At 37.3% G+C, this 26,131-nt stretch overlaps 1 protein-coding gene across 1 annotated transcript; it reads right to left on the bottom strand.

Moving 5' to 3' along the window:
• Positions 1-22,133: 22,133 nt before the first annotated feature.
• On the bottom strand, positions 22,134-24,606 carry LOC134540497 (uncharacterized). The gene is made up of 2 exons (XM_063383337.1): positions 24,183-24,606; positions 22,134-23,774 (listed from the first exon to the last, which is right to left on the bottom strand). The coding sequence occupies exons 1-2, from the start codon at positions 24,333-24,335 to the stop codon at positions 22,134-22,136; spliced, it is 1,794 nt and encodes a 597-aa protein (XP_063239407.1). The 5' UTR covers positions 24,336-24,606.
• Positions 24,607-26,131: the final 1,525 nt, after the last annotated feature.

The raw sequence follows: 26,131 nt of genomic DNA, 5'->3' as shown, positions 1-26,131 counted from the left end.
CCTGTTTACGCGATTGCATAGGGCGGGAAAGACGCTGCCATTGGGGCGGCGTATGGGCAGATCGCGAGCCAGGTTTGAGGATGCCGCGGCCACAGGTGAACTTAATCAAATTTCCCGTTTCCTTCCTCTCTATTTAGTCAAGTTTTTTCTACCCGCACTTCTTCTGCGCCAAGTTTGCCATGCACTACCACGTGTCTCTCTATCTCTCTCTCTCTCTCTCTCTCTCACTCACTCTCTATCCTACCATTGACTGAACTCACTTTTCATCCGTAGCCCCTTTTCCACTTTCCTCCCCTCCCCGATTCAAGCAACACTTCTTCAAGAACTCATCCAGCCACCCCCACAAGATTGATTCATTTCTCCGTCACGGCCTTAACAGATTGCATCATGGCGCCATTTGTCACAGGCAAGCTGCCAGCGCCGCTTACTTACTTGCGCAACCGATGCCCGCAGACCCTTCACTATCTGCATATAGCATCTTGCAAGTTCCAAATAATACATACAAAAAAGGTAAAATAAATTACGATGCAGTTACCCAAGTTTACTGCTACAATATAACATGTCAAAGTTTCAGCCACTCAAGCTCATATTTTGACGAATGTATTCTAACAAAATCCGTAATAAGTAAGAAGTAATAATACAACGCTGTATTATGCGACCTTAAGGTTCTCTCTCACACGCCATGTTAATTTTTCGTTTATTCGTCATTAATTTATTTTTAAAATTTACATGGTGTGTGAGAGACTACCTTAATTTATTATGAACTAGCTGCAGTACCCGGCTTTGCCCGGGCTGAACACCGGGTGATATATTGTCCGCGAGTTACAGTAAAATGGATAGCGATATGTCCAGTGTGTTGGACATTAAGAAATGACACATAATTACTGTTTGTGTATCTGTGACCTATGATTTTCTGTTTACCCATGGCGATCGGTTGAAAGTTTTAGAAGTTGATGCGCTACAGCGCCATCTAGCGGCGAGTTACAAAAAAAATGGATAGCATAAAAACCTTCTTCATGATAAAAACACTTCGATGTGCCAACTTTCATGGCGATCGGTCAAACGGTGTAAGAGTTTATCGACGTCATACATACCAAAATCCAATTATATATATTCTTATATTTCGAAATTTTGGGGCTTTCACTTTTGCGGAAAGTGGATGTTCAGGACCTCGAATGGTTTGGAACACTCCATCTCGAAAGAAATGATATTTGAAATTCCTGAAATTTTCGAAATTTTGGGGCTTTGTCCCCAGAGGGGGAGTGGTGATTTTGAAGACCCTGGATGGCTGGGAAACAATAAAAATCGAAAGAATGATATTTGAAATTTTTTAAATTTTGGGGTTTTGACCCCTGAGGGGGGGGGGGGGTGTGATGTTGAGGACCCCGAATGGCTCGTAAACACTCCAAATCGAAAAAGAATAGGTTTTTGGAAATTTTGGAAATTTTTTTAATTATTGGGTTTTTGACTCCTTGTGGGGGGAGGGTAGTTTGAGGACCCCGAATGGCTCGGAAACACTCCAAATAGTAAAAAGTATTCTTAAATTTAAGAAATTTTTCGAAATTTTGGGGTTTTGCATTCCCCCAATCCCCTTACCAAAAATTTGTTGGAGAACACGTCTTTGGGTACACGTTCCGCCATCCCCCAGACACTTTAGTTAGTAATGACTTAATTTAATACAATTTCCTCCAATTTTTCGAAATTTTGTGGTTTTCACTTTTATGAAAAGGGAGGGGGGGGGGGTGGAGGTTCAGGACCTCGAATGGTTCGGAACACTCCATCTCGAAAGAATAGATATTTGAAATTCCTGAAATTGTCGAAATTTTGGGGCTTTGTTCCCAGAGGGGGGCGGGGGGTTCGAGGACCCTGAATGGCTCGAAAACACTTAAAATCGAAAGAATTAGATTTTTAAAAATTTTTAAACTTTCGAAATTTTGGGGCTTTAACCACCTGGGGGGGGGGGGGGGGGGTGTGTGATGAGGACCCCGAATGGCTCGGAAACACTCCAAATCGAAAGATATAAAGGAATATAAGAATGTAGGCATTTACTGTACTCTTATCTACCATAATAACAATATTGACAAATAGAAAGCTTATTACCTACCTATGAATAATTATCTAAATAAATTAATAAATAACTGTATGTTTAAGAATTTACGTACATACATAATATTAAACTTCAAACTATACACACCAAAAAAAAAAAAAAGGAAGATTTTGAAACTATTTTTTATTTGTCGTAATGTTTAAAACATTTGTAGGATTGGTTTATATGTAAAACTTTGGTGGCAATATTCCGCTTATCCAAAGGAGTATAGAAATTAATAGAGATTAATGTACACACCACAAAACTTTGAATTAAGTAAAAAAAAAAAACATAGTCCAAAATGAAACAAAAAGTATAAATAACAACTAATTTGACAAAATAATTTATATAACTGGAATGACTATATTAACATCCGCCTGAAATTTAATAGAAGTAGGTAGGTAAGAATATATATAAGAAATTAAATGAAATTAAAACATACATAAATAAAATTATCTCACACTCAACCAAACATAATGTTTAATATGAAATAAAGGAAGATGGCAATTACACGTAACTATTCTAATTAATAAAAAAAAATCAACTTTCCTGAAATAGTAAAATTCAAATTTTTCAACAATATATTACATAATTGATAAATATTTCTGGCTTTCGGTCTCGGCAGCCCTAAGACTCTTGACGCTCAGCAGATCAATTATAAACACTAAACCAAACTCCTTGCAAATAAGTAGGTACTGTAAAAAAATTACAATATTGACAAATAGAAAATATTAGTAGGCCCTACCAACCTATGAATAAATTTGGAATAAATTTATAAGTTTAAGAATGTATGTACCTACATAATATTAAACTTGAAACTATCCACACAATAAAAACCTAAGAATGTTAGTGAAACTAATTTTTTTTGTCATAATACCCAAAATACGTATGTTTCCAAAATGAAACAAAGTATAAATAATGACCAATTTGACAAAAAAAAATTGTACAACTCGAATGACATTGAAAACATACACGTGAAATTTAAAAGAACTATGAGTGCCCTAGGTAGGGAGAAAAAATATATATAGAAGAAATTAAATTTAAAAATGGGTGCGTGTACTTAGGTACGCGCATGAGAAGTTATACTTCTTTGGCATCATTAAAAAATAGTTTTTAATTGCATGCAAAAATATTGCGTGGAGTCCCTCCGCGTGGAAGAAGTGAAACTTCGTAATGTGGAAATGAAAATAGGAAGGGGTATAAATTGATTTTTAGTGAAATCATATTGTATCAAATCAAACTAAAAAAATAAAGGAAATAAATTTGTAACGATTCGTAGATTGATCTTCAGAGAGAGAGAGACCTATTGAATTTCTATAAAACTAACTTTTTTATGAGAGTAGATTTTCATGAAATAAATCATGAAATCATTCAACGATAAAAGCTGTTTATTTAATCAAACGGACGGGTTCGCCCCAAGGAGAAAATTGACGCGGCGAGACCTCGTGGACATAGAGAAATGACACACACTCACTATTTATGTGTCTATGAAACATGATTTTTTTCTGCAATTTAAATTGTAATATACAAAAACGGTATTGAAAATAGAAACAAATATGGCGACACTACAAACTGTCAAGATCTTTTTTTTCTTACTCTCTACTTAGTTCCTTACAATAGCAAAACGTAACGTAATGGCTTGAAAGCTATTGCTCGGCAGACATAGAGGAATGACACTAACAGTTTGTATATCTATGACACACATTACATAAAATTAAAATATATTTTTTCAACCCGTTTAAAATTTATTTTTTTAGACAAAAGATAGCCTATGTCCATCCCCAGGATATAATCTATCTCCTTGCCAAATTTCATTACGATCCGTCCAGCCGTTCAGCCGGGAAAAGGTAACAAACAGACAGACAGACAGACAGAGTTACTTTCGCATTTATAATATTAGTAAGGATGAGCTTGCTTATAATGTGTTCGAATATTTCTTGACAGTGTGTTCTTAGTTAAAATTAAATTCGTCTAAAATCAAACATTTTACATTTTTATGTGAAGCAGCAATGAAAAGACGATCAGGGTTATCCTGAGTTTTGTTGTTTGACTGCTACATCGGGACGAAGTGTGAGTCTCGTAAATGATGACGAAAATAATAGTCAACCGAAAACTTGTATGTAGAGTTTTAAGTCATTACGATTGCAGGCTCGCCCGGGAATATTCGGCTCCAAAAACAATTTAATTCTAGCAAGCCTACTAAAATCAAGCGATTATTTACATCTTCGACAACCTACATTTTAATAGTTACTAGAATGTTTAGGTTTAAAATTAGTAGTGAGGAATAGCTGAGTCTGGAACATGCAACAGGGAAAGTAGCTGGGGGCAGGTCAATGACCCCGGTGGCCATATTTGATGGCCTTTACCTTCACCTTTGAATTTGCCATTTGACCTAAACATTTAACCTTGAAATTTCATCTCAGTCGCCATCTTTAATTAAGTCATATTATCATCGAGTGGCCCACTCCCCAAATGTTGCACTTTCGTTACAGTAAAACCTTCTGCCATTTGTAATTATGACGTCACTTCCACCATCTTGTATATGATATAACAGTCTCTTTTTCAATTCTGGTGTCTATTCCGCCATCTTGTTATCGTCTTATGGAGGCCACCATCTTCGATGACATCACTACCACCATATTGGTTTTTCTGGTGTTCTGGAGACTGCCATCTTGGATATCTATGTTTCTGCTGTTTGTTCCTAGAGAGCGCCAGCATCGCTCTGTCTCATGCACCTAAGGACGCTGTTCCATTATCTACGAATGTTCTTATGACCCTTATCGACATATTAAATACAAAATACATTGGAAGCACTGTGATTCGAACCATGACAGCTCGGACCTCTGGGTTGGAAAACATATGCCTTTGACCGCACGGCTATCGAAATATTTTTTAGACTGAGAAATAAATAAGGTATATAAAAGTACACATATTTGCACTTGTATTTTCTTTTAGTTTGAAGAAATAATAGCAACTCCTGCTAGAATGCATTTCCACCATCTTTATTTTTAATACATGGTAACAGGAGTGATAGTGAACACATAGTCTGCTAAAGGGGGCTGTTGCCATCTTAGTTTTCAGTAATCGATACAAGCAGTGCTAATGCCTTATAGTAGCCTACCTCTAGAGGGCGCAGCTACCATATTAGTTTAATTTTTACCTGTTATATTGCAATAGTATTTATTATGTGTTTTCCGCCATTTGCCAGCTGTTTGGACCGCCATCTTGAAAATTCGTAATTATTCACTTAGAATTTCAGAAAAATTCTCAAAACACATCAAAAAATCACTTGTTTTTAACTGATTGATTGGATTAATTCCATTACTAGTTTAGACCATTGATCAATACAAAAAATGTTATTTTATTAAAATTACTATAAAAGGGACAGGTTTAAGGAAAAAACAACAAAATTACAAATAAAAGGTTAATTATGTAATGTAAACAAGTACAAAAACCAGAAAATTACTAGCATTTGTCGATAATTTCAGTTATTATGGATAGCGAAGCGAGTCCTTTACATGTATTGGCATTTAATCTCAGGGCATCTCTACATGACAGTCGATTACCACATTTTTCACACAGTTCCTTGCACTGAACATGGATACAAACATCTTGCCACATAATAAGCTGTTTGATTCTGATGAATGTGTAACCAGTCCATCACAATTTCTGATGTGTCTTTTCAATCTTCCGTGACATATAAACTGGCTACAACACCTTTTTCACTGATTTGTAATGTGTTTAGATTTATTATTACAATTGTGTACTTATTACATAATCGAGAATTTTCAAGTTTTTGATGCTGTCAAAGTACATGCAGTCGGGTGATGAATCTCAAGTTGTTGCTTCCTAGGATATCGATTTCACTTCTGCTGAAGACACTGCAAGCATTAAAGTTTCCTCTAATGCTGTATCTGATGTTTTCTTTAGGATTTACATCACCATCGGCATTGCTGCAGTCAGGTTCCCCGACGTTGATGGAGTTGACATCGCTGTTCTTGTAGACGATAAATCAGGCTGGGCTGAAGAACCACCAATTGATGATTGTATAGATTTAATCTAGTTTTGTGCTAAATACAGTAAAGATATCATCGAGGTCTTGGCCATTTCAGTTTTAAAGTTCGAGTAAGGTGTATTGCTGTTGAGTAAATGTCAGGAGAGTCTGTCCTCACTCTTTCACAAACAAAGACGAGCTGAGATCATACCCTAGGTAAGTTAGTTATATATGCATATGCAACAGTCATGTAATACTTTGAAACCAATTAAAATTAAGTTTGTGTATTTACAGTATTCGAATTATACTGCCAAAAAGGCATGAAGTCTGTTTATGATACCACACTTTTCGCATGGTTACGAACTAATCAAATTGGTCATTAGACAGTTCCAGTATTCGTGATGTGTAGTATGCTGTGCTAGCATAAAGGTTCTGCCAGAATATTTGCAAACGGGTTCTTGCTTGCGATTAACTGACCCAGTAGAGATTTATAATGCCAATTCATTATGTCTTGATTGCTAAATTGTTCATTACATTTAGTGCAATGAAACAGTGTTTTTTTTTTTTTTCAGTACATTATTTGGACATTCGTTTTTTTTTTTCATATCTGCGAGCATTTGATGGTTTCTTAAATGACGGAAAACATTATTTGCACTGTTGCGATGAAAGTCCTTCATTCATTGAGGTCTCCGAGTTTGTGGCGAAACTCAAGTGATGGAACAGTGCCTGTCGATGTCCCCTCTGCAGTTGGTAGCACGCATGTCTCTTGGAGTGATGAGACAATAGATAGAGCTGCCACAAAAATCTCTGCAGTTGGCGGCACCGATGACATTGGGATCTCCGCGGCTGCCAAAGTCACTGCCATCAGGGTCTACACTATTGATGATAGGCCTTTCATCAAGGTAGACATTCAAACACCAACTAAATATTAGTAGGAAACTTACTGAAGAGAGCTGATCCACACTGCAGCACTGCTGCAGTACTGAGAGTCACATCGTCTGAACCTCGCTTATATATTAATGGTATACTACTACAATTACCTTTTTTCTATTAATTTTTTAATACATTTAAAATGTTGGTAACTTAAAACTCTAGGAATAGAACACACATAGTTTAAGTATCACAAATTTATTTTTAAAAGTACACAAGTACACATTAGGTTAAGGCATTAAGTATTTTCGGAGGACTAAGATTCTTGTCGAATGAGGAGGCCATCATCTTCGAAAACAACCATTTTACAGAGACTCATGCAAACGATTGTTAAAAAACTGTGCATACACAATTACTGATATTTCAGAGGGTATGTTCCAAAGCATTAGCAAACATCCCCCAATTTTTGTTGATGAGTGCTGCCATCTTCATGTTGAGGTCGGAAACTTTTCAGGCAACCCTCATATGTGATCAAAACAACTGCTTTCTTTAGTTTTTTTTTTTAGTTAGTTTAGAATGCCGGTACATTAAAACTCCGGAAATAAAACACACAAATTCAAATTTGACAAATTAATTTCTTAAAATACATAAATATATTTTAGGTTAAGGTATTTAGCATTTTCGTAAGTAGTGTCTTTAAAGCTGCAAAGACCGCTTCATCGACTCTAGACACTGTCTCATCGATTCCGGTCCAAAATGGTTCGCTGGTCTCAGGCGTAGGAATACAGATATTCGACTGGTCAACTTCTTAGGCGATGACAACACAGCTAAGACATGGGCAATTACATCTGCAACAATGGCTGCACCTGGGCTTTGACTTGGTGCTTTTCGAGACAGGATCACTTACGGAGCTACAATGAGACATGTCATTTGGAAGTATGTGTAGATACATCGCAGGTCGCAACATATTGCATCTAGTCCAACTTTGATGTGGCATGTACAGACTACATCTTCGATGCTGGCTGGAAGGATCATGTGCGGTTTCATGTGATAGCCGGCACAGTTCCCCGGATCTAGCAGCTGCTGAGTCGGTTCATCGGAACACAGGAAAATACGAAAACTGCCAGTGCTGAGCACTTCCATCGCAGATTTCCATATATGTGTGTGCAGATATTTGAAATCCCAGTAGCTGTACTCGACACCTGAAGCTAGGTCTTACGCTCCATACACAATGGCAGAATGAAATGAAATCATCTTCTTGCATGTCGGACGACAACTTAAGGTACAAACCGTTGCATGCCTTTTATAAATAAATGGTCTATTCACACACAGAGAATCATTTCCTAATTAGCTGCGAGTATGTACAGGCACATACTCGATCAAACTTGTTATGTGGCTCCTCGCAATAAAAGACACAAAGTTTTCGCAGGGAAGGAAAGACATAGTCGGTCTACAGGTTTACAATTTCAGCGGTTTTATCGCAAAATTTGCTCAGCCATTTCTTTTGCTGAAGTCTAGGGACATAATTGAAGCCACGAGACTCTGCAGTAGTAAATCATTTAGAGTGTTTTTCACTTGGTGGTACGAAATTTTACTTTCGTCCCAATCCAGGCCATAATATTTGCATCACAATTCATTTGAGCATTTAATTTATCGTCCAGTAGTTTACAACGACACAGGGGCCGAAAGTTGCTGGTTCGAGTCCTGCCATCATCCTCGTACGGGACAGCAATTTCCTTGAACACGAATCGGTTTTGGTTCTGGAAACCATGCATATTGCAGTATATCTTGGCGCTAGCAATGCTCGGTCGTAAATAAATTAATATCGCAAAATGCATCGTTTTTTATGATAGTATTTTCACAAGCTTGTTCTTAGCAGCTGTACGTTGCAAGTCGATCGAGAAGTATCAGACAAAAGTGTTTGGTGGAATATTCCAGGTCGTCGATATCTCGATCCTACAGTCGATAATATTTGAATTATTTGATCGTCCTGTTTGTGGAAACATCAAACATCATTAATGGAGCCTTGTTCTTGAAATTGTTGGGACATAGTATCGGCAACTGTCTACGGTAATAGTATCTTTGCTAAAATTCGGCATACATTTAATATGCAAGAAAAATCTTACATTTTCATTGTCTGTATTCAAGTCGACATACAATAGTTTTCGCTGTTTAAAAGTATTTTTTAAATTACGAATTTGGTAGTTATCGAACACAGTGCAGTAACGCCTGTATTGAGCTGTCTTCCAGTCTGAAGCGGAACGATAATGTATCTCGGTTTTTTCTTTGCGAAGTTGGACTTTACTATCCAATTTATACACTCATTTAAAGGCAAACCAGGATACGTTTCCAGACTTCAAGATCTGAATGGTATGTCATTGTTCTTGCCATTTTCTACGTTATTAAGCATTTTGATATTTTCAATCGTGCTCACTTGTGTGTGAGGCAGTATTCGCTATATAGGCTGTAGAGTTAACAAAACATATTATAGATTTTCTACATCAGCGAACATTGCATATGTGTGTTGGCTACAAGCTTTACCACCTCTTGTTTCTAATTAACGATTATATGTTTGTAGTCTTCAGCGAATCCAAGAAGCACGGATAGAGGAAAACCCGCTTCCAATTTTCCTTTTGAATAAACGGGTAACTTGTAATCATTTTCCTGGCCCCAACCAGCGAACTTTGCAGCAGACAGTTCATTTGGCATGAGCGAAAGGTAATTTTTCATAGCGGATGTTATGCCCACATATCTCAGCTGGTCTACCTCAACAACATTGAGTACATGTGTAACACATTCGATTAGGTGAACAATGCCATTTCAGGATATTGGTGTCATTGTCGGATGTGTCCCATCTGCCTTTGCTCGCGTGTCTCTTGTACAAAGAAACGATTGCGAAGGCAAACTATAGATATATTAATGATGTACATCTATTCGTACTTCAGAAGTATATCGCTTATGGTCCGAACAGGAAGGACTGGTGCTCATGCAGTTACATTTTCTTAATGCTGTCATACAAAATTACCGGTTCTTCCCAGTAGAGATTCGTCTTCCATATTTATTCAGCACTTGTCCAACATTGAAAAGAAACTTTACGCTGTCAGGTGTTAATGCACCCACATCTTGTAAGAAGTGGTTTTTTGCATGTCAATGCAATTTCTTTTATAACTGTCCGGTGTCACTAACTTTATGCTCATCGCTTCAAGTGTAGACGAAGTGTAGTTACCTTGTTTCGAAAATTCGCCAAACGTCCTCGCTGGTAAACGATTCTGACGACGACTTCGTGTACGCACTGCACGACGACTGAAATGTAAATATACTTTGTGGCACTTCAACCATTTTACATCCTGGAGGGACCATTGGCGAAAACAAATGTAGTATGTAGTTTATTCTTCCATTGTGATATGTTTCGCTTGCCAAATTACAGTTTATTCATATGATATTCACAGGCAGTATGTTTACAGTGTGCTTAGATTCATACATTTTTCCTGCAACGTAATCCTGTGGTTCGATCCTGAGCATCATACCTAGGGTTCTAGTTTTCAAAAAGTCGACATTTTTACTGCATGTTAGAATGTTATTTTTTTGGGTGTTTGGGTTTCTTCGCAGTTAAAAGTCTACATCTGGTGATAACTTTTCCTTGATGTAATTTGCAATGTCGTCAATTTTATAAGATCCAGTAGGTAAATGTATTTCATTAGTGGTCTCATCACTTTTCAGGAACCATATCCTGCAATTATCTTCGGCGATATTCAGTATGGCATTATACATTTGAAAATCTGAAAGCCCATTATAACCATTCACCATCTAAACTAAAAGTGGAAAATGAACCGCCCGTAGTTATAAAGTGTAACATGTCAATGTTACTGTTATCGACATTACTGACTTATTTTCAGAACTAAACATCCATTACATTCTTTTAAGAATAAAGCGAGGGCACAAGTGGCCACAGTTTATTTGGTAAGACGACTGATCTACTTCGTAATTTTAGCACAGCGTAAAGTCACACAGGCGCTGTCTAAGTTCTGGCGGAGGTCTGAAATTACCGAAAATGTCGTAGTACTCAAAATAGTTTTCCAGACTTTATGCTACTTAGTGCATGCCACCTTCTATAAGCACATCCAAATTAATAATAGCACACTCGCAGTTCTTTGGCATGATAGGTAAATTTTCTAGCATAATCATGCCTCAGAAACTAGGATTTTTCAGTTTTCGAGCGTACTTAATTAAATCTATATTAGCTGACGTTTCGACATTTTTTTCTCATGCGAAGACCTGCTGTTTGAGATCGTAAGTAGAGTCCTGTACAGTTTTTTTTACCGACGACAGTGGCTTCCATGCTAATGTAGTGTTTTCGTGCTTCCTTTAATTGCTTGCACTCATTCTTTGAAGTGATGACTGCCCGCACTATACCAATGAAGTAGTATGTAAATGTATTTCCTGGGACACGGGTCCGGGGCGTGGATTGAGATTGTCGGTCCGCCATCTTGGATTGTGAAGTCACGACGGCATCTTGGATGCGTGTGACCTTGACCTTGAATTTGACCTTCAAAACTTGTCCAAATTTGCCAAAATTGGGCAAAATTCCTCAAAAATCGACAAAATTTCAATTGTTGTGAAAAAAATTCCGCCAAAAAATCTCAAAAAATTTGATAATTAAAAAATCCTCGTTTTGAGGGAAAAATTCCAGTTTCAAGGGGAAATTTCCCGTTTTCAGTTCATAAAAATACCAGAGGCTAGAAATGTCCATATATAGGCTTAATCATCCATGTCTACAGCCTCCGATAAGCCTCTGACGTCATCATGGATAATTTCGTCACCGTTGCAATTTCTGTTACGGCCGCCATCTTTTAAAATCTTTATTTATTATCCGATTTTAATGAAAAAAAATTAAAATTATAAAAAATTTAATTAATAACATTTTAATAAAAATATTTAAAAAATTTACTTTTACGACACGGAGTCCTCGGTTCGATCCCGATGAGGGCAGAAAAAAAATAAAAATGGTGACCGATCCTTCCCCCGTGGTGGGTGCTGCCAGACTGACCCCCACCACTTTGTTAATGGCACATATATCGTCATGTAACATGACGTCATGTCCGCCATCTTTTCTTCGTTGCTGGAAGCCATCATCATTGTATCATCGGCTAGAGTGCGCTGACGCCATATTAGTTTAATCCTTATCCGCTAGAGTGCAGTATTCATTTATTATTACTGTTACACCCGCCATCTTTTCATTTGGACGCCATCTAGAAAATCCGTAATTTTAATGCTAGAGATGCGAGAAAAAGTTCAAAATTTATTAAATAAATTGGCAAGTAATCTACCGATTGATTAGTTCGATTCCAGTCCTTGGTTCGAAACCGCTAAGAGTAAAAAAAAAAAGATCCTTCCTCCACAGAAGCCACCTACAGACTGATCTACCGCCACCAATACTAAGGTATACAGGTATATACTGTCAGCTGGTATGACGTCATGTCCGCCATCTTGTCTTCATCCGCTGGTGACCACCATCTGGTTTTCGTCTGCTAGAGTGTGCTGATACAATGTTAGTATACTTTTCTGGTCACCATACCTTTGTCCTCAACTGTTGGCATTGAACTTTCACCTTGACCTTGAAATTTGACCTTGTCCTTGTCGACCATCATGGATCCAACATTTTATGTTCAGTACATGCTATCAGGAGCTACCACCTGCTGGAGTACACACACAAGATGGTGTACTCGTCTTATAGAGTACATTTCCATCTGGATAATTTTATTCTAACCCGCTACAGTGTCTGCCAACCTTTCCCAGCCTGGCTAGGTTTAACCATTCCGAGAAAGGCCCGCAGTGGAAGTTGCCTTGAACCTTAGGTTCAATGGTGTCTTACCTTAAGGTGGAAAGTATTTAGGCAGAAAAGTAGGCCGACTGAACAACCAGCTCACAAAATTAAAAGAAATATTTTCTTTAGGTTAACTTGGGGGTAATATTTAAGTATAGTAAAAGATAGAAACTAACTCATTTTCAGACCATTATTTATATTTGATTTTAAAACAAACTTTTTGAGTATTACAATATTACTTATAAATCTTCATAAACAATAAATAGAATATCATGAGTTACTTGTTACATTTGTTACTTGTTACATTTGGTACCTTAAATTTTAAAAGATGTGGCCCCAAAACATTAAATAAATAATTAACGTTACTTTAAATTACTTAAATTTATGTTAGCAAAAAAACAATAAGAACAAACGATGAAAATTTTATAAAATAAATTTAGGTTGGTTGTCCAAATCATTTGCCGAAACATGCTTCATGCGAAGTATGAAAACGAAGAATCACTTTCCTGAATTCATTAGTGAGTGAATCCCGTAGCCGTCATAAAAGGTAGAGGAAAACATCCTCTACTCCAAACAAGGGTTACAAGTTGTTCATAGCATGGCCGCCATAGGAAAGCACTCCTGATCCATGACTCGTGGGCCGCTATAAAAACATTTCAAAGACTAATTACATGATGAAATATTTAAAAATAAATGTCCAACATGATTTCCAGAGAAATCTGCGAAAACTCACCCAATTGGCGGCTAACCAAACTTCAAATTACCGCATGGATGCGGTGGTACATTAGAGCCGATAATTAACACTTGTTATTCACATGATGGTCGCCAAGAAGAAGGAAGTCACCATAAATGGCATTACACAGTTAACAATACATTGTCACAAATGCGCAATTTAAAGAATAGTTCCGAAATCAGAATAGCACACTGCCTTGACCAAAATATAATAATTAATTAAACTATAAAATAATTAAATTGGTTCAGAGTTCTTTTCTTTGATTATTGATGCACTTAAATTAGATAGTAAATATGTGGTAATAAAAATACAATACAAATGGTTTGAACTAAACATACCTTCACTTAAAGACAAAATTACAAATTAATTACCCCCATAACAGAAATTCTTTAAAAAAAATTAACCAGGGTTCAGTTTGCCGAAACAAAAAAAATAAACACACAAAGAGTTAAGAAAAACAACTGTACGCCCAGCTAAATGCTGCATAACGTCACAAGTGCAGTAATCATTTATTACCGAGGTGCCCCCGCCATCTTGAAATTTGGGCGCGATCTTGAAATCGTGTAATTATTTAGCTATAAATTCGAGAAAAAAATCCAAAATTCATCAAAAAAAATCACTCAATAATTTACATATTGAATCTCTGGATTCCTGCCCTCGATTCGATACTTGAACAGTGACAAGTGTATCCAAAAATTAAATTAATTTTAGATTCTGTTTTCCATTACCTTTCGCGGAGTTTATTAATCATTCACTCTACGAAAAACAACTCAAGTCAATATACCTAACCATCGAATTAAATACAGTGCCGATTAGCCTAACATATAAGTCTAATTTTTTCGATAATCTGAATAACCTATAAGCCGTTCATGTACAAAGCCATCCATACATATAGACCAAGTGCCTCCGGTCCATAAGACCGGCTCATAAACAATATCAGGCATATATACTAGTCATTTACGGACCGCAGGACCTTCTTCGTCGTTAGCTAATTATATTCAATTAGACCATCGTGGCAATTTTTTATACATATTAAAGAACCAAGTGACCTTGAAAAATATTTTAGTAACACCAAGAGGTTTTGAACTAGTAAATATTCAATCTCTGCATATTTTACTACGCGCAATCAACAAAAAGGAAGCACATTTTGGAAGCACCATCAACAAAAAGTCAGCACATTTGGAAGCACTATCAAAAAGACAGCTCATTAGGAAGCACCATCAACAAAAAGGAGGTACATTCTCACGTACATTCAACTAGTAGGATACGATCGTCAATGTTAAGTTAGGAAATAATGTCTTCATCAGTCTATGCATCTATCAGTTTGTAGTTCCATAATTCATTGGCTCCAATATTCATTGGCTCCAATAGTCATTGGCTCCATCAGTCATTCGCTTCAATATTTATTGGCTCCAATAGTCATTGTCTCCAAAAGTCATTGGCTCATACAGTTATTGGCTGCAACTACCTTTTCTTTCAACAGCTACAATGATATTTGGCTAGAATGCTACGAGTCTAAGAGACTATGAGGCTACAAGGCTACGAGTCTGAAAGGATCTAGCTGGTTACGAGTTATACATGGCTGCGAGACTGCATGAGTAAAAGACCGTATGGCTACGAAACTACATGTTTATGAAGCTACAAGGATACAAGTCTACTCGGCTCCAAAAGCTCCAACAGCTCCAACACGCAATGTACGCGCAATATATGTAATGATTACACAGTACACACAGGAAACGAAATGAAGAAATAGTATACACACTGGAAAAAACGGAATGTACACACAGTACACACAGGAAACCGAACGTACACACAGCACACACAGTACACACAGGAAACGGAACGCACACACAGTACACACACAGGAAACGGAACGAACACACAGGAAACGGAATGATCACACATAGAGTAGCGGAAACACAGGCTTATTTCGAAATCAGAATACAAGAAATAAAAACATTAAATTTTTACTTTCAATATTTAATTTATTTCCCAAAATTATACAAATACAAGTAAAATAAGCCATTATTGTATGTAGCCAGTTTTCCTCAGTTCTTTGAGTATGAAGGATATTTTTCTTTGATGCACGAATAGTTTCCTGCACAATGCGAGCCATGTAGAAGTCTTAGCCGGTCAACCAATATGTTTGGTTCTTTCCATGATGTGTAATCAATCTCTTCTACCACCATCTTACTTGCTTGTTTATTATAAATACTTTTAATATCACAATCGTCCCAGTGATCATAATAAGCGTTATCAGATTTGTTTATTATAACACATCGTTTCCATCGTTTCGGTCTCAGGACACCGCCACATTCTTCGATCTTGTCAGCTTTAGGTGCTTCATCACAGTCTATGCCTTTGTCAACAGCCTCAGAGTCACTGTAACAATCACTGTAGAAGACATCCTCTTCACCCAGATTACCGTATGAATTCGATATCGATGATGTCGAAGTGTCTTCATCGTCTTCTTGCTTTCTTTTTAGGAGTACATCATTTTTACAAAGTATGGAGTATCTACTGAATATAGGCTTGAATGTATTCTCACTTTTCACGGGGTTGATACTTCCATTAGTTTCAGTCTTCCTGAAGCCATCAGCATCCTTCAATTTATGTTCTTCGTCACGAACAGGTGAGCTAATACCATAACGCTCAGGGAAGGAAACTATTGTCGTAATTCAGATCACTCTTCTTTAGTCTAGTGGATCCATCGATGTCCTCTATGCCGTAAGTAGGCTTGGCTTTACATTTTTTACCATGTTTTTAAGCTGTCAATTCGTGTTAACAACCTGCTACACCGATTACAGCTTAACATTTTGCGTAGTGGGTTTTTAGCACAATCATTCCTCTCATGACGTCTAGCATTCCTTCTCATGATTAAATCCTTGCCACAGTATCTACAGCGGATTCCTTACGATTCAGCTGCAGATAACAAACCATGATCCATGGTAGCTTCTGTGACTAATGTTAGATACAAACTGACAGTTTTACAATTGGAACCATTTCTTAAATAGAATTTTTTAAATATTATATCAGCGAGAGTTTAGTTATCTAATGCAAAGCGAATCGATGCAAGTAGTTCTGCATGTCAAAAACAGATGTCGACACATTTTTGCTTACAGGTAAATATTTTTTATTTTAAAAAGGAAGCAAGAAGACGATGAAGACACTTCGACATCATCGATATCGAATTCATACGGTAATCTGGGTGAAGAGGATGTCTTCTACAGTGATTGTTACAGTGACTCTGAGGCTGTTGACAAAGGCATAGACTGTGATGAAGCACCTAAAGCTGACAAGATCGAAGAATGTGGCGGTGTCCTGAGACCGAAACGATGGAAACGATGTGTTATAATAAATAAATCTGATAACGCTTATTATGATCACTGGGACGATTGTGATATTAAAAGTATTTATAATAAACAAGCAAGTAAGATGGTGGTAGAAGAGATTGATTACACATCATGGAAAGATCCAAACATATTGGTTGACCGGCTAAGACTTCTTCATGGCTCGCTTTGTGCAGGAAACTATTCGTGTATCAAAGAAATATCCTTCATACTCAAAGAACTGAGGAAAACTGGCTACATACAATAATGGCTTATTTTACTTGTATTTATATAATGTTGGGAAATAAATTAAATATTGAAAGTAAAAATTTAATGTTTTTATTTCTTGTATTCTGATTTCCAACTAAGCCTGTGTTTCCGCTACTCTATGTGTGATCATTCCGTTTCCTGTGTGTTCGTTCCGTTTCCTGTGTGTGTACTGTGTGTGCGTTCCTTTTCCTGTGTGTACTGTGTGTTCTGTGTGTATGTTCGGTTTCCTGTGTGTACTGTGTGTACATTCCGTTTTTTCCAGTGTGTACTATTTCTTCATTTCGTTTCCTGTGTGTACTGTGTAAACATTACATATATTGCGCGTACATTGCGTGTTGGAGCTGTTGGAGCTTTTGGAGCCGAGTAGACTTGTATCCTTGTAGCTTCATAGACATGTAGTTTCGTAGCCATGCGGTCTTTTAGTCATGCAGTTTTGCAGCCATGTATATCTCGTAACCAGCTAGATCCTTTTAGACACGTAGCCTTGTAGCCTCATAGTCTCTTAGACTTGTAGCATTCTAGCCAAATATCATTGTAGCTGTTGAAAGAAAAGGTAGTTGCAGCCAATGACTGTATGAGCCAATTATTTTTATAGACAATGACTATTGGAGCCAATAAATATTGAAGCGAATGACTGATGGAGCCAATGACTATTGGAGCCAATGACTATTGGAGCCAATGAATATTGGAGCCAATGAATTATGGAACTACAAACTAATAGATTCATAAACTGATGGAGACATTTATTTCCTAGCTTAATATTGACGATCGTATCCTACCGAGTTGAATGTACGTGAGAATGTACCTCCTTTTTGTTGATGGTGCTTCCAAATGTGCTGCTTTTTCGTTGATGGTGCTTCCAAATGAGCTGTCTTTTTGATAGTGCTTCCAAATGTGCTGAATTTTTGTTGATGGTGCTTTCAAAATGTGCTTCCTTTTTGTTGATTGCGCGTAGTAAAATATACAGAGATTGAATATTTACTAGTTCAAAACCTCTTGGTGTTACTAAAATATTTTTCAAGGTCACTTGGTTCTTTAATATGTATAAAAAATTGCCACGATGGTCTAATTGAATATAATTAGCTAACGACGAAAAGGTCCTGCGGTCCGTAAATGACTAGTATATATGCCTGATATTGTTTATGAGCCGGTCTTATGGACCGGAGGCACTTGGTCTAAATGTTTGGATGGCTTTGTACATGAACGGCTTATAGGTTATTCAGATTATCGAAAAAATTAGACTTATATGTTAGGCTAATCGGCACTGTATTTAATTCGATGGTTAGGTATATTGATCGGATAATAAATAAAGATTTTAAAGATGGCGGCCGTAACAGAAATTGCAACGGTGACGACATTATCCATGATGACATCAGAGGCTTATCGGAGGCTGTAGACATGGATTCTTAAGCCTATATATGGACATTTCTAGCCTCTGGTATTTTTATGGACTGAAAACGGGAAATTTTCCCTTGAAACTGAAATTTTTTTCTCAAAACGAGAATTTTTTAATTTATCAAATTCTTTTGAGATTTTTTTGCCGAATTTGTTTCCACAAAAATGGAAATTTTGTAGATTTTTGAGGAATTTTGGGCAAATTTTGCCCAATTTTGGCATATTTGGACAAGTTTTAAAGGTCAAATTCAAGGTCACGGTCAAAGGTGAACGTCAAGGTCAAGATGCCGTCGTGACGTCACAATCCAAGATGGCTGACCGACAATCTCAATAGACGCCCCGAACCCGTGTCCCAGGAAATACATTTACATAGTACTCAATGATGCTGCCGATAACGCACTATGTAGGCAAAATCAACGGTAAACATCCGCCAGAAAACGTTTTGTTGAGATTCTGTCATTTTTTACTGTTTGTACACCTTCATCAGTCCTGCTTGAATTACCATTCGTCTTGTGGTTCCTGGCTAAACCAGTACTCATTCCTAATTTAGTGTATACCTTCATTATTGTTGATATGCTTCAAACCACGATATTTTCTCCTAGCCTGTGTATGACGATTTACTTCAATCTTTGTGAGCTCGGAGCCTAGGTAATAAGCAGTATCGTGCTGCTTACACTTTACGTCAAGGGAATTAATGCCCACATCACCTCGAGCTAGTGGTTTGGTTAGTTTCGTTTTGGGTCTCGAATTTGTAACTTGAAGGCAGTTATTTATCAACGAGTTTGCGAATTCTGATCAGATGTGTTTTTGTTCTTACCTATTCAAGACATTATTTACAACAGAGCCGAAATAATAAATTTGTTTGCTTTTATATAATTTCTTCAGTAAAATGCAATTTGTCAAGCAATAAGTTTGTTTGCCCGTGCGAATAACGCAAGACAAGGAGGCCAGTGCGTGCGAATCGCGTCATGGCTCGTTATTGCCTTCTACCGTACGATGTATTATGGTAGGCCTGACCAACAGTGGCAAAACGTAAGTTCTACTGAGTGCTGGAATAACCAAACTGTCTTAGGTTCAAAAACCTGACCTCTATTCCAAACCGTTGCAACAGCCAAAGTACCAGTGCCTGACCAAGATTCTACGATCGGTGGGGGGCCTGAAGTATTTTCCATTTACTGATAATGCAAATGTGGTGTTTCTAAACGAAGCAACAGCCAATTACATGTTTGTTTTCGACGACATTGCATGCGAGAAGCAAGGCATTAGAGTATTCTTCCATGGGAAGACACGCAAAAGAAGACTGAATGTACCTGTGTCAGACATACAGCCGAACACCAAAGCATCTGCTATATGACAATGTGAATGTTATAATACTTTTTCCGCATGGACGAACTTAATTTACGTCACACTTAAGACGACCATAAAAACACAGACATATTTCAGGACTTCAAAGGCATGTGCTCCTTGTTCTGGATAAACGAGCATGGATTCCTAGTTATCACTGAGGACTGGCCTCTATATAAAGGCAGATATAGACAAGTTTTTGATCAGTTTATTGTCAAACATGAGTCATAGAATTTTTAAATTGGCTCATAGCAGTCGTGCTATCGAACAACATACTTTTCTCGAATCTCACGATGCCAATATCCAAAAATACAATTCGCTAATGGTTCAAAAGTAGAAAGTAAGTAAAATTAATTACTAGAGTACCTGCAACAGCGTGTGGAGACTTCAGAATCTCGAATTAGTTACATGATCGAAGCATCGAATGCTCAAAGACGCGATGATTTTAGGACTTTCCAAAGTAGTCTGAATGCATCACTAACTCAATTGGCAACGAAAACAGATCTTAGTAACCAAAGCAAAAATGTGATTGATTCGTGCATGGAAGATGTTTCTGTGGTCGATTAAAAAAGTATAAAAGGATGTTTTGCAATCAGTTTTCAGCCAGTAAAATTTATATATTGTCAGTGACCTTCATTGTGCTGTACAGTCTATATGTGAAACATATCTACTTGCTAGAAGAGCCAGACTTGAACTAGAAATGGAAAATAAATACATATTTAAACCAATCACTAGTCGTCTCTACGAACTTTAAAATAGGGGAAAACCAACCCTCAGTGCGAAGACAGGAGTTGATGACGAGATGCCTACTGAAAGAAGGAGAAATACGGACGAGCTTCAGAAGAAAAGGACTTACGAGTACAGAATCTATGCACAAGAAATAATTACGGAAATGCGGACACAAAGTTAATTCAATGATCCGGCAATACCTGAGAACTTTCACGAGTCGGAATAATGAAACGACCTACGGAGTATACATAAATCATAATAAGTGGTTTCTCGGTGCTAAATAAATAGAATTTTTACCAAGAAATTTCATATATGTAGTGGAGTTATAAACACCTGGAACTCCAGGTCTATACGAATTGCTGTTTCACGGGGAATCTAGAGGATACTCTCACAAAGATTTGCAAGAGTACAAAAAAGTTCTAGAACTAACCTATATGCATTTTCGGAATAACGATCTAGTAAGTTGCATATATAAAAACTAAGATCATGTGAAATCGACATTTTTACTCATATCTTCAGTTAAATAGCAGTAAAAGGTGAAGGTTTGATAAAAGCTGTAAAATGGTTGGAACTTTGACTTTGTGTTTTGGAACCATTGAAACAAATTGATCGACAGGTTCAGACTTCTACTTTCTTCGCTCAGTGCAAGAAAGTATTCGCAAATCAAGGAAATTGTCTCCATAATAGAAGAACTGAAGGAAGATGGCTGCACACAATGAGTCTAACCAGAATCGCTTGCGAACTTTTCACACTTCTGCTATCTCGACGCAAAGTCGAAGTGCATGGACTTGATGATTTATTCCAGGTATACCTTGTTGAGATACCATATTCCCGAATGAATACGAGTACATGTTGGCGGTCCTCGATGCGTATAGCAAGTTCCCTTGGGCAGACCTGTGAAATCTAAGAATGCAACCAATGTAACCATAGCTATGGCATACATTTTGCGTGATAGATGTGTACCATCGCACCTGAGAATGGATCTCGGCAAATAATCCTACAGAACTTTGCGCGCCAAGATGTGGCGACAGTTTATGGCTATTGGAAATTACAAGTGGCTGAATATTTTGCCGAGAATAGTGAGCTAATACAATTCCACTGTGCATTGTAAAACAAAAATGAAGCCTTAGGACATAAAGGACAGTCGTCTGTTCCGAACAGTATTTCCAACACGAATATCCATGAAAGCATAAAGGTCATATCGGTGACGCTGTGCGAATCTCCAAATAGAAAGGCATTTTCAAGAAAGTTTTCACTGCGAACTGGGATTCCTAACTTTTCCGTGTAAACCATGTTCACAAATCTTAGTCTAGTAGGGAAAGGAGTATAAGAGTGCGCACTTAGAAAGTTGGTAATTTTTTAGGGCAGTAATTGAAATGATATCTAAACACAAATTTTACAGAACATGCTTTACTCAATCAGGAAACATCAGAATTTTTTTCTAGCAATTATGATTTAAACATGAGACGAATAAAAATGTTTTACAAAATAATGCCAAATGCGTACTCTTGGCCTACTATGCGGGTAAGAGTCCGCATCAGTGAGGGTAAGAGTCCGCATCAACAGTAGTCGCACACAAAAGGTCCATAGCCTTTATAACTGGAACATCCTTCATGCCACCAGTCGTTGCATATTCCACACTGGATCCAGTCTTCGTCATAGGATTCTTTACAAGCAGGGCAGGTAGTTACTTCAGTGGATGGTTCACCATGACTTGTAGAGGGACCTTGACTTTGAACAGTTTCAAAATTGGCTCTAAGTTTATTTTTTGACTTTACTTTCTTTGTATTCGCATTCTTTGTCTCGGCCTCATGTCTTGTTTTCAGTAGAGCTCGATCAGCTTTTGCCTTCTCTATTTCTTGCTTTGCCTTCTCTTTCTCTTCTAATATATTTTTGTAAGGGGATGAAGTTATGATATTTGATTTTTGAGCTGGTCTTTTGTTTTTGCTTTCTTGCCGCTTATGTTGTGGAAGTGGCAGAACTGACTGAATTTGAATGCGTATTGTGCCAGATGTTGTGGGTTCTGAAGAAAGCAAATTGCCATTTTCTTGATCGTTATTCAAATTATTGGAATCACAGTTCTTCTCAACTTCAGTAGACATGGTTTCAGGTTGATGTAGGGCTAGCCCTAAGCCCTCTTCATTAGAAATTTGAGCAGTCACCAATGATGGAGCAAACATATCTTCGCTTATGACATCAGGATCATATGGCTCTATTCCAGTAGCTTTGAATGCTCTTTCAGCAAGTTTTACACTCGCAGTGGCACTGTACGCAGCACCAAAAATGCCTGCAACTTGGTAAAGAGTTATCACCTTTCCTGGATTTTGTACTAGCCACTTTTCTGCTTCAGTTGCATATGCTGTCTTCAGTGGTGCAAAAACAACCCTATCCAGAGGCTGGGTAAGATGACTACCATGTGGGGGTAGGGTTAAAAATGTTATGTGGTTTTCCCTGCAAAATAAAACTGCACCGAGAGAACAGTGAGTTGAGTGGTTATCTGCTATTAAGAGAACTGGATCGTCTAGTGATGGTTTGACATACATTGCAAAGTGTTTGAGCCATTCAATAAAAAGATCTGTGGTCATGTATCCTGTGTCACTGATCAGAGGCAAAGTTCCTGTCGGAGCATCTTTGTAGAGCATGTTATTCATTCTTTTTCTGGGAAAAATTAGTGCAGGTGGCACATAAAAACCTGTAGCGCCAATGGAGCATACAGCAGTTACAGTTTGCCCCCTTTCTGCGCTAGACACCTTGCAGACAGTTTTTTTTCCTTTGGGGCTAATTATCTTGGGTGTTTTGTTGGGAACCGTAGTGACCCCTGTTTCGTCCATATTGAAGATCCTGTGCGGTGGAAACTTTTTTTCGAGACGACACTGCTTCAAGTTTTCAAAAAATCTTGAAACTTGAACTTTATTGAAACCCACCGCTCTTGCAACACTGCATAATTCTGGCGCACGAACAGAAAGTTTGTGGCGTTTGCAAAACCCTTTTAACCAATCTTTTCCTGCCAACTTTTTTTCTTGGTTGAATCTTTCAGAAACTCCATTCTTCTCTGCAAAATCAAAAGCTACTTTCATTATGTGCTTTCTTGTAAGGCCGTAGAACCTGTTGTCCAAATCTTTACAATGCTGTGCAAGTTCTTTTTCCATTTCATCTGACAAAGCATTTTTAAAGCGCCCAAGTGATACCGGAACCGTCCCCTGCAACAAACAGAGCCATAACTTTGTAGCCTAGACCACAAAATAAAAACTAAAATAAAACGGAATCCCTAGGCTAAAAGAAAAGGAACTGTTTTGAAGAAAGCGCAAAATATGTGGTTAGGTTTTTTACCCTGTCAAATGTTTCGTTTGAAATAGGCCCTACTAAATGTTTTTAATGGCAAAGTATTTAAATGCTTTGTGCAACTAAGAAATAGGCCCTAATACATTTACAGAAAACATGTTTACTTAACACTACAAATAATTTATCATTAAACAATTGTAGGCATATCTATGGTAGCCTACTGGAATGTATGTAGGTCTACACCACGATGTCTACACATAATATTTAATGGCCTTCAAAAAACTGTTTCATTTTTTCATGCAGCCATGCAAACAAAATTTACTTACTGCTTTGAGTCTTTTCCTTAATGTGCTTTCCTTAATTCCCAAATCTCTGGCCACTTTCCTTTTACTGTCACCAGCCTCTATTTTCCGTTTTGCTTCATCTAAGATGTCCTGTGTGGTCAGAACCCTCTCACTTTTTCGCTTGTATGGAGCCATTCATAAAGATATCATATCTGCAACAATGAAGGTAAATTCACATCAAAATAATAAATAATGTTAATAGAAACAAGTATTTATGTATTATTTAGTATTGCTGTTATCACTACACTTAAAGTAATATGATACATTTCCATAGAGAAAAGTTTCTTTTGATAACAGTGGAACAAATGTGGGAGGCTAAGAGTACGCATTCACAAACCCAGTGCGCACTCTTAGCCACATACGTAGTGTTTCGTTACATCGTCAACAGATAGCAGCACAGTACACATAGAGAACTGCTATCCACGCCATGTTGTTCTCGACATGACGTACTTTATTATGAAATAAACTTTAAACGAAATAACAAATCTTAAAGAGTTCAAAAACACTAAATTGTTTATTAAAAAAATTACATACCTTTTACAGTAAATCACTTATTCCTCTATAACTTCCAGGCAAAATACACGTAACTCGAAACAACTTAGTAGGAAACAGCGTTCACGCATACACACCTAAACACCGCACTGGCATTAGCTTGCAGTGATACCAACATAATAAAAATGATCTGCGTACTCTTACCCGACTGCGCACTCTTATACTCCTTTCCCCTACCTACTACCTCAAAGATTTGGAGCACCAGCCAATTACGAAAAAATTCAGCTTAGAATGTCTGCTGATATGAACTTATTGAAGAATATTCTCAATGGATAAGTGGACAATTCTACATCAAATGGTGGGGCTTCCCACCTTGCTTTAATTCATGGTTAGCTAATGAAGATATCGAGATATGCTAGTAATTTGCTTGTTTTAGTACTTGAATTTATGTAATATTTAGTTGGTAATTTTATTGTTAGTTTTTTAAACGATAACTTTTATGATAATTTTAATTGAATAACCTTTATTTTATTGATAAATAATCTAACCGACTACTGAAATAAATCGAATAAATCAGTAAACTAATAAGTGATTTTTTTTTATGAATTATGGAATTTTTTCCGAATTTCTAGCTTAATAATCATGGATATCCACGATGGCAGCCAACATGGCCGACACGATGGTGGACACTACGGAAATAGATATTACTGCATTCTAGCTGATAAAAAATAAACTTACGTAGCAAAAGTCCATTCTAGCAGACAACATGTGTACTTCATGACACTAACGCTCATAGTGATTACTGAAAAGAAGATGGCGGCAGCGCCCTCTAGCATTCGATGTGTGTTATCTATCGCTCCTGATAGCAAGTATATAAAATAAAGATGGCAGCAAAGCATTCTAGCAGGAGTTGCTATTATTCCTTCAAGTTTAATAAAAAACTACAAGTCCGAATATGTATGTTATTTTTTTATATACCGTATTTAATCTGATAAATGTATGAATGGTCATGCGGTCAAAGGCGTATGTTTTTCAACCCAGAGGTCCTAGCTGTCATTTTTCGGATCACCTCGGTTCCATTGTATTTTGTACAAAAAAAATATTTTATGTGTTGATAAGGACCATAACAACATTGTCATATAATGGAACATCGACCTTACGTGCATGAAACAGAGCGAATCTGGTGCTCTCTAGGAACAAACACTAGAAAGATGCCGGGGTTCTAAATGGCAGCTTCCAGCAGAACAGAAGAAACCAAGCTGGTGTAATTCACGTCACCAAATATGGCGGCCTCCAGCAGACGACAACATAATGGCGGACATGACATCAGAATAGAAAAAAGTTTCTGTGATATCAGATCCAAGATGGCAGATGTGACATAATTCAAAATGGTGGAAGGTTCTATCATAATGTAAAGTGCAACATTTGGGGAGTGGAGC

Source organism: Bacillus rossius, chromosome 1, assembly GCF_032445375.1.
Source record: "Bacillus rossius redtenbacheri isolate Brsri chromosome 1, Brsri_v3, whole genome shotgun sequence".
NCBI classification, from domain to species: Eukaryota; Metazoa; Arthropoda; class Insecta; order Phasmatodea; family Bacillidae; genus Bacillus; species Bacillus rossius.
Note: the sequence above shows the minus strand (reverse complement) of the source record. Positions and strands in the feature narration are given on the sequence as shown.

Excerpts from the sequence above, each read along its gene's own strand:
- LOC134540497 (XM_063383337.1), bottom strand. The coding sequence starts at position 24,335 with ATGGCTCCATACAAGCGAAAAAGTGAGAGGGTTCTGACCACACAGGAC. Across the intron at positions 23,775-24,182 it reads TAAGGAAAAGACTCAAAGCA|GGGACGGTTCCGGTATCACT; the intron begins GTAAGTAAATTT and ends TGTTTGTTGCAG.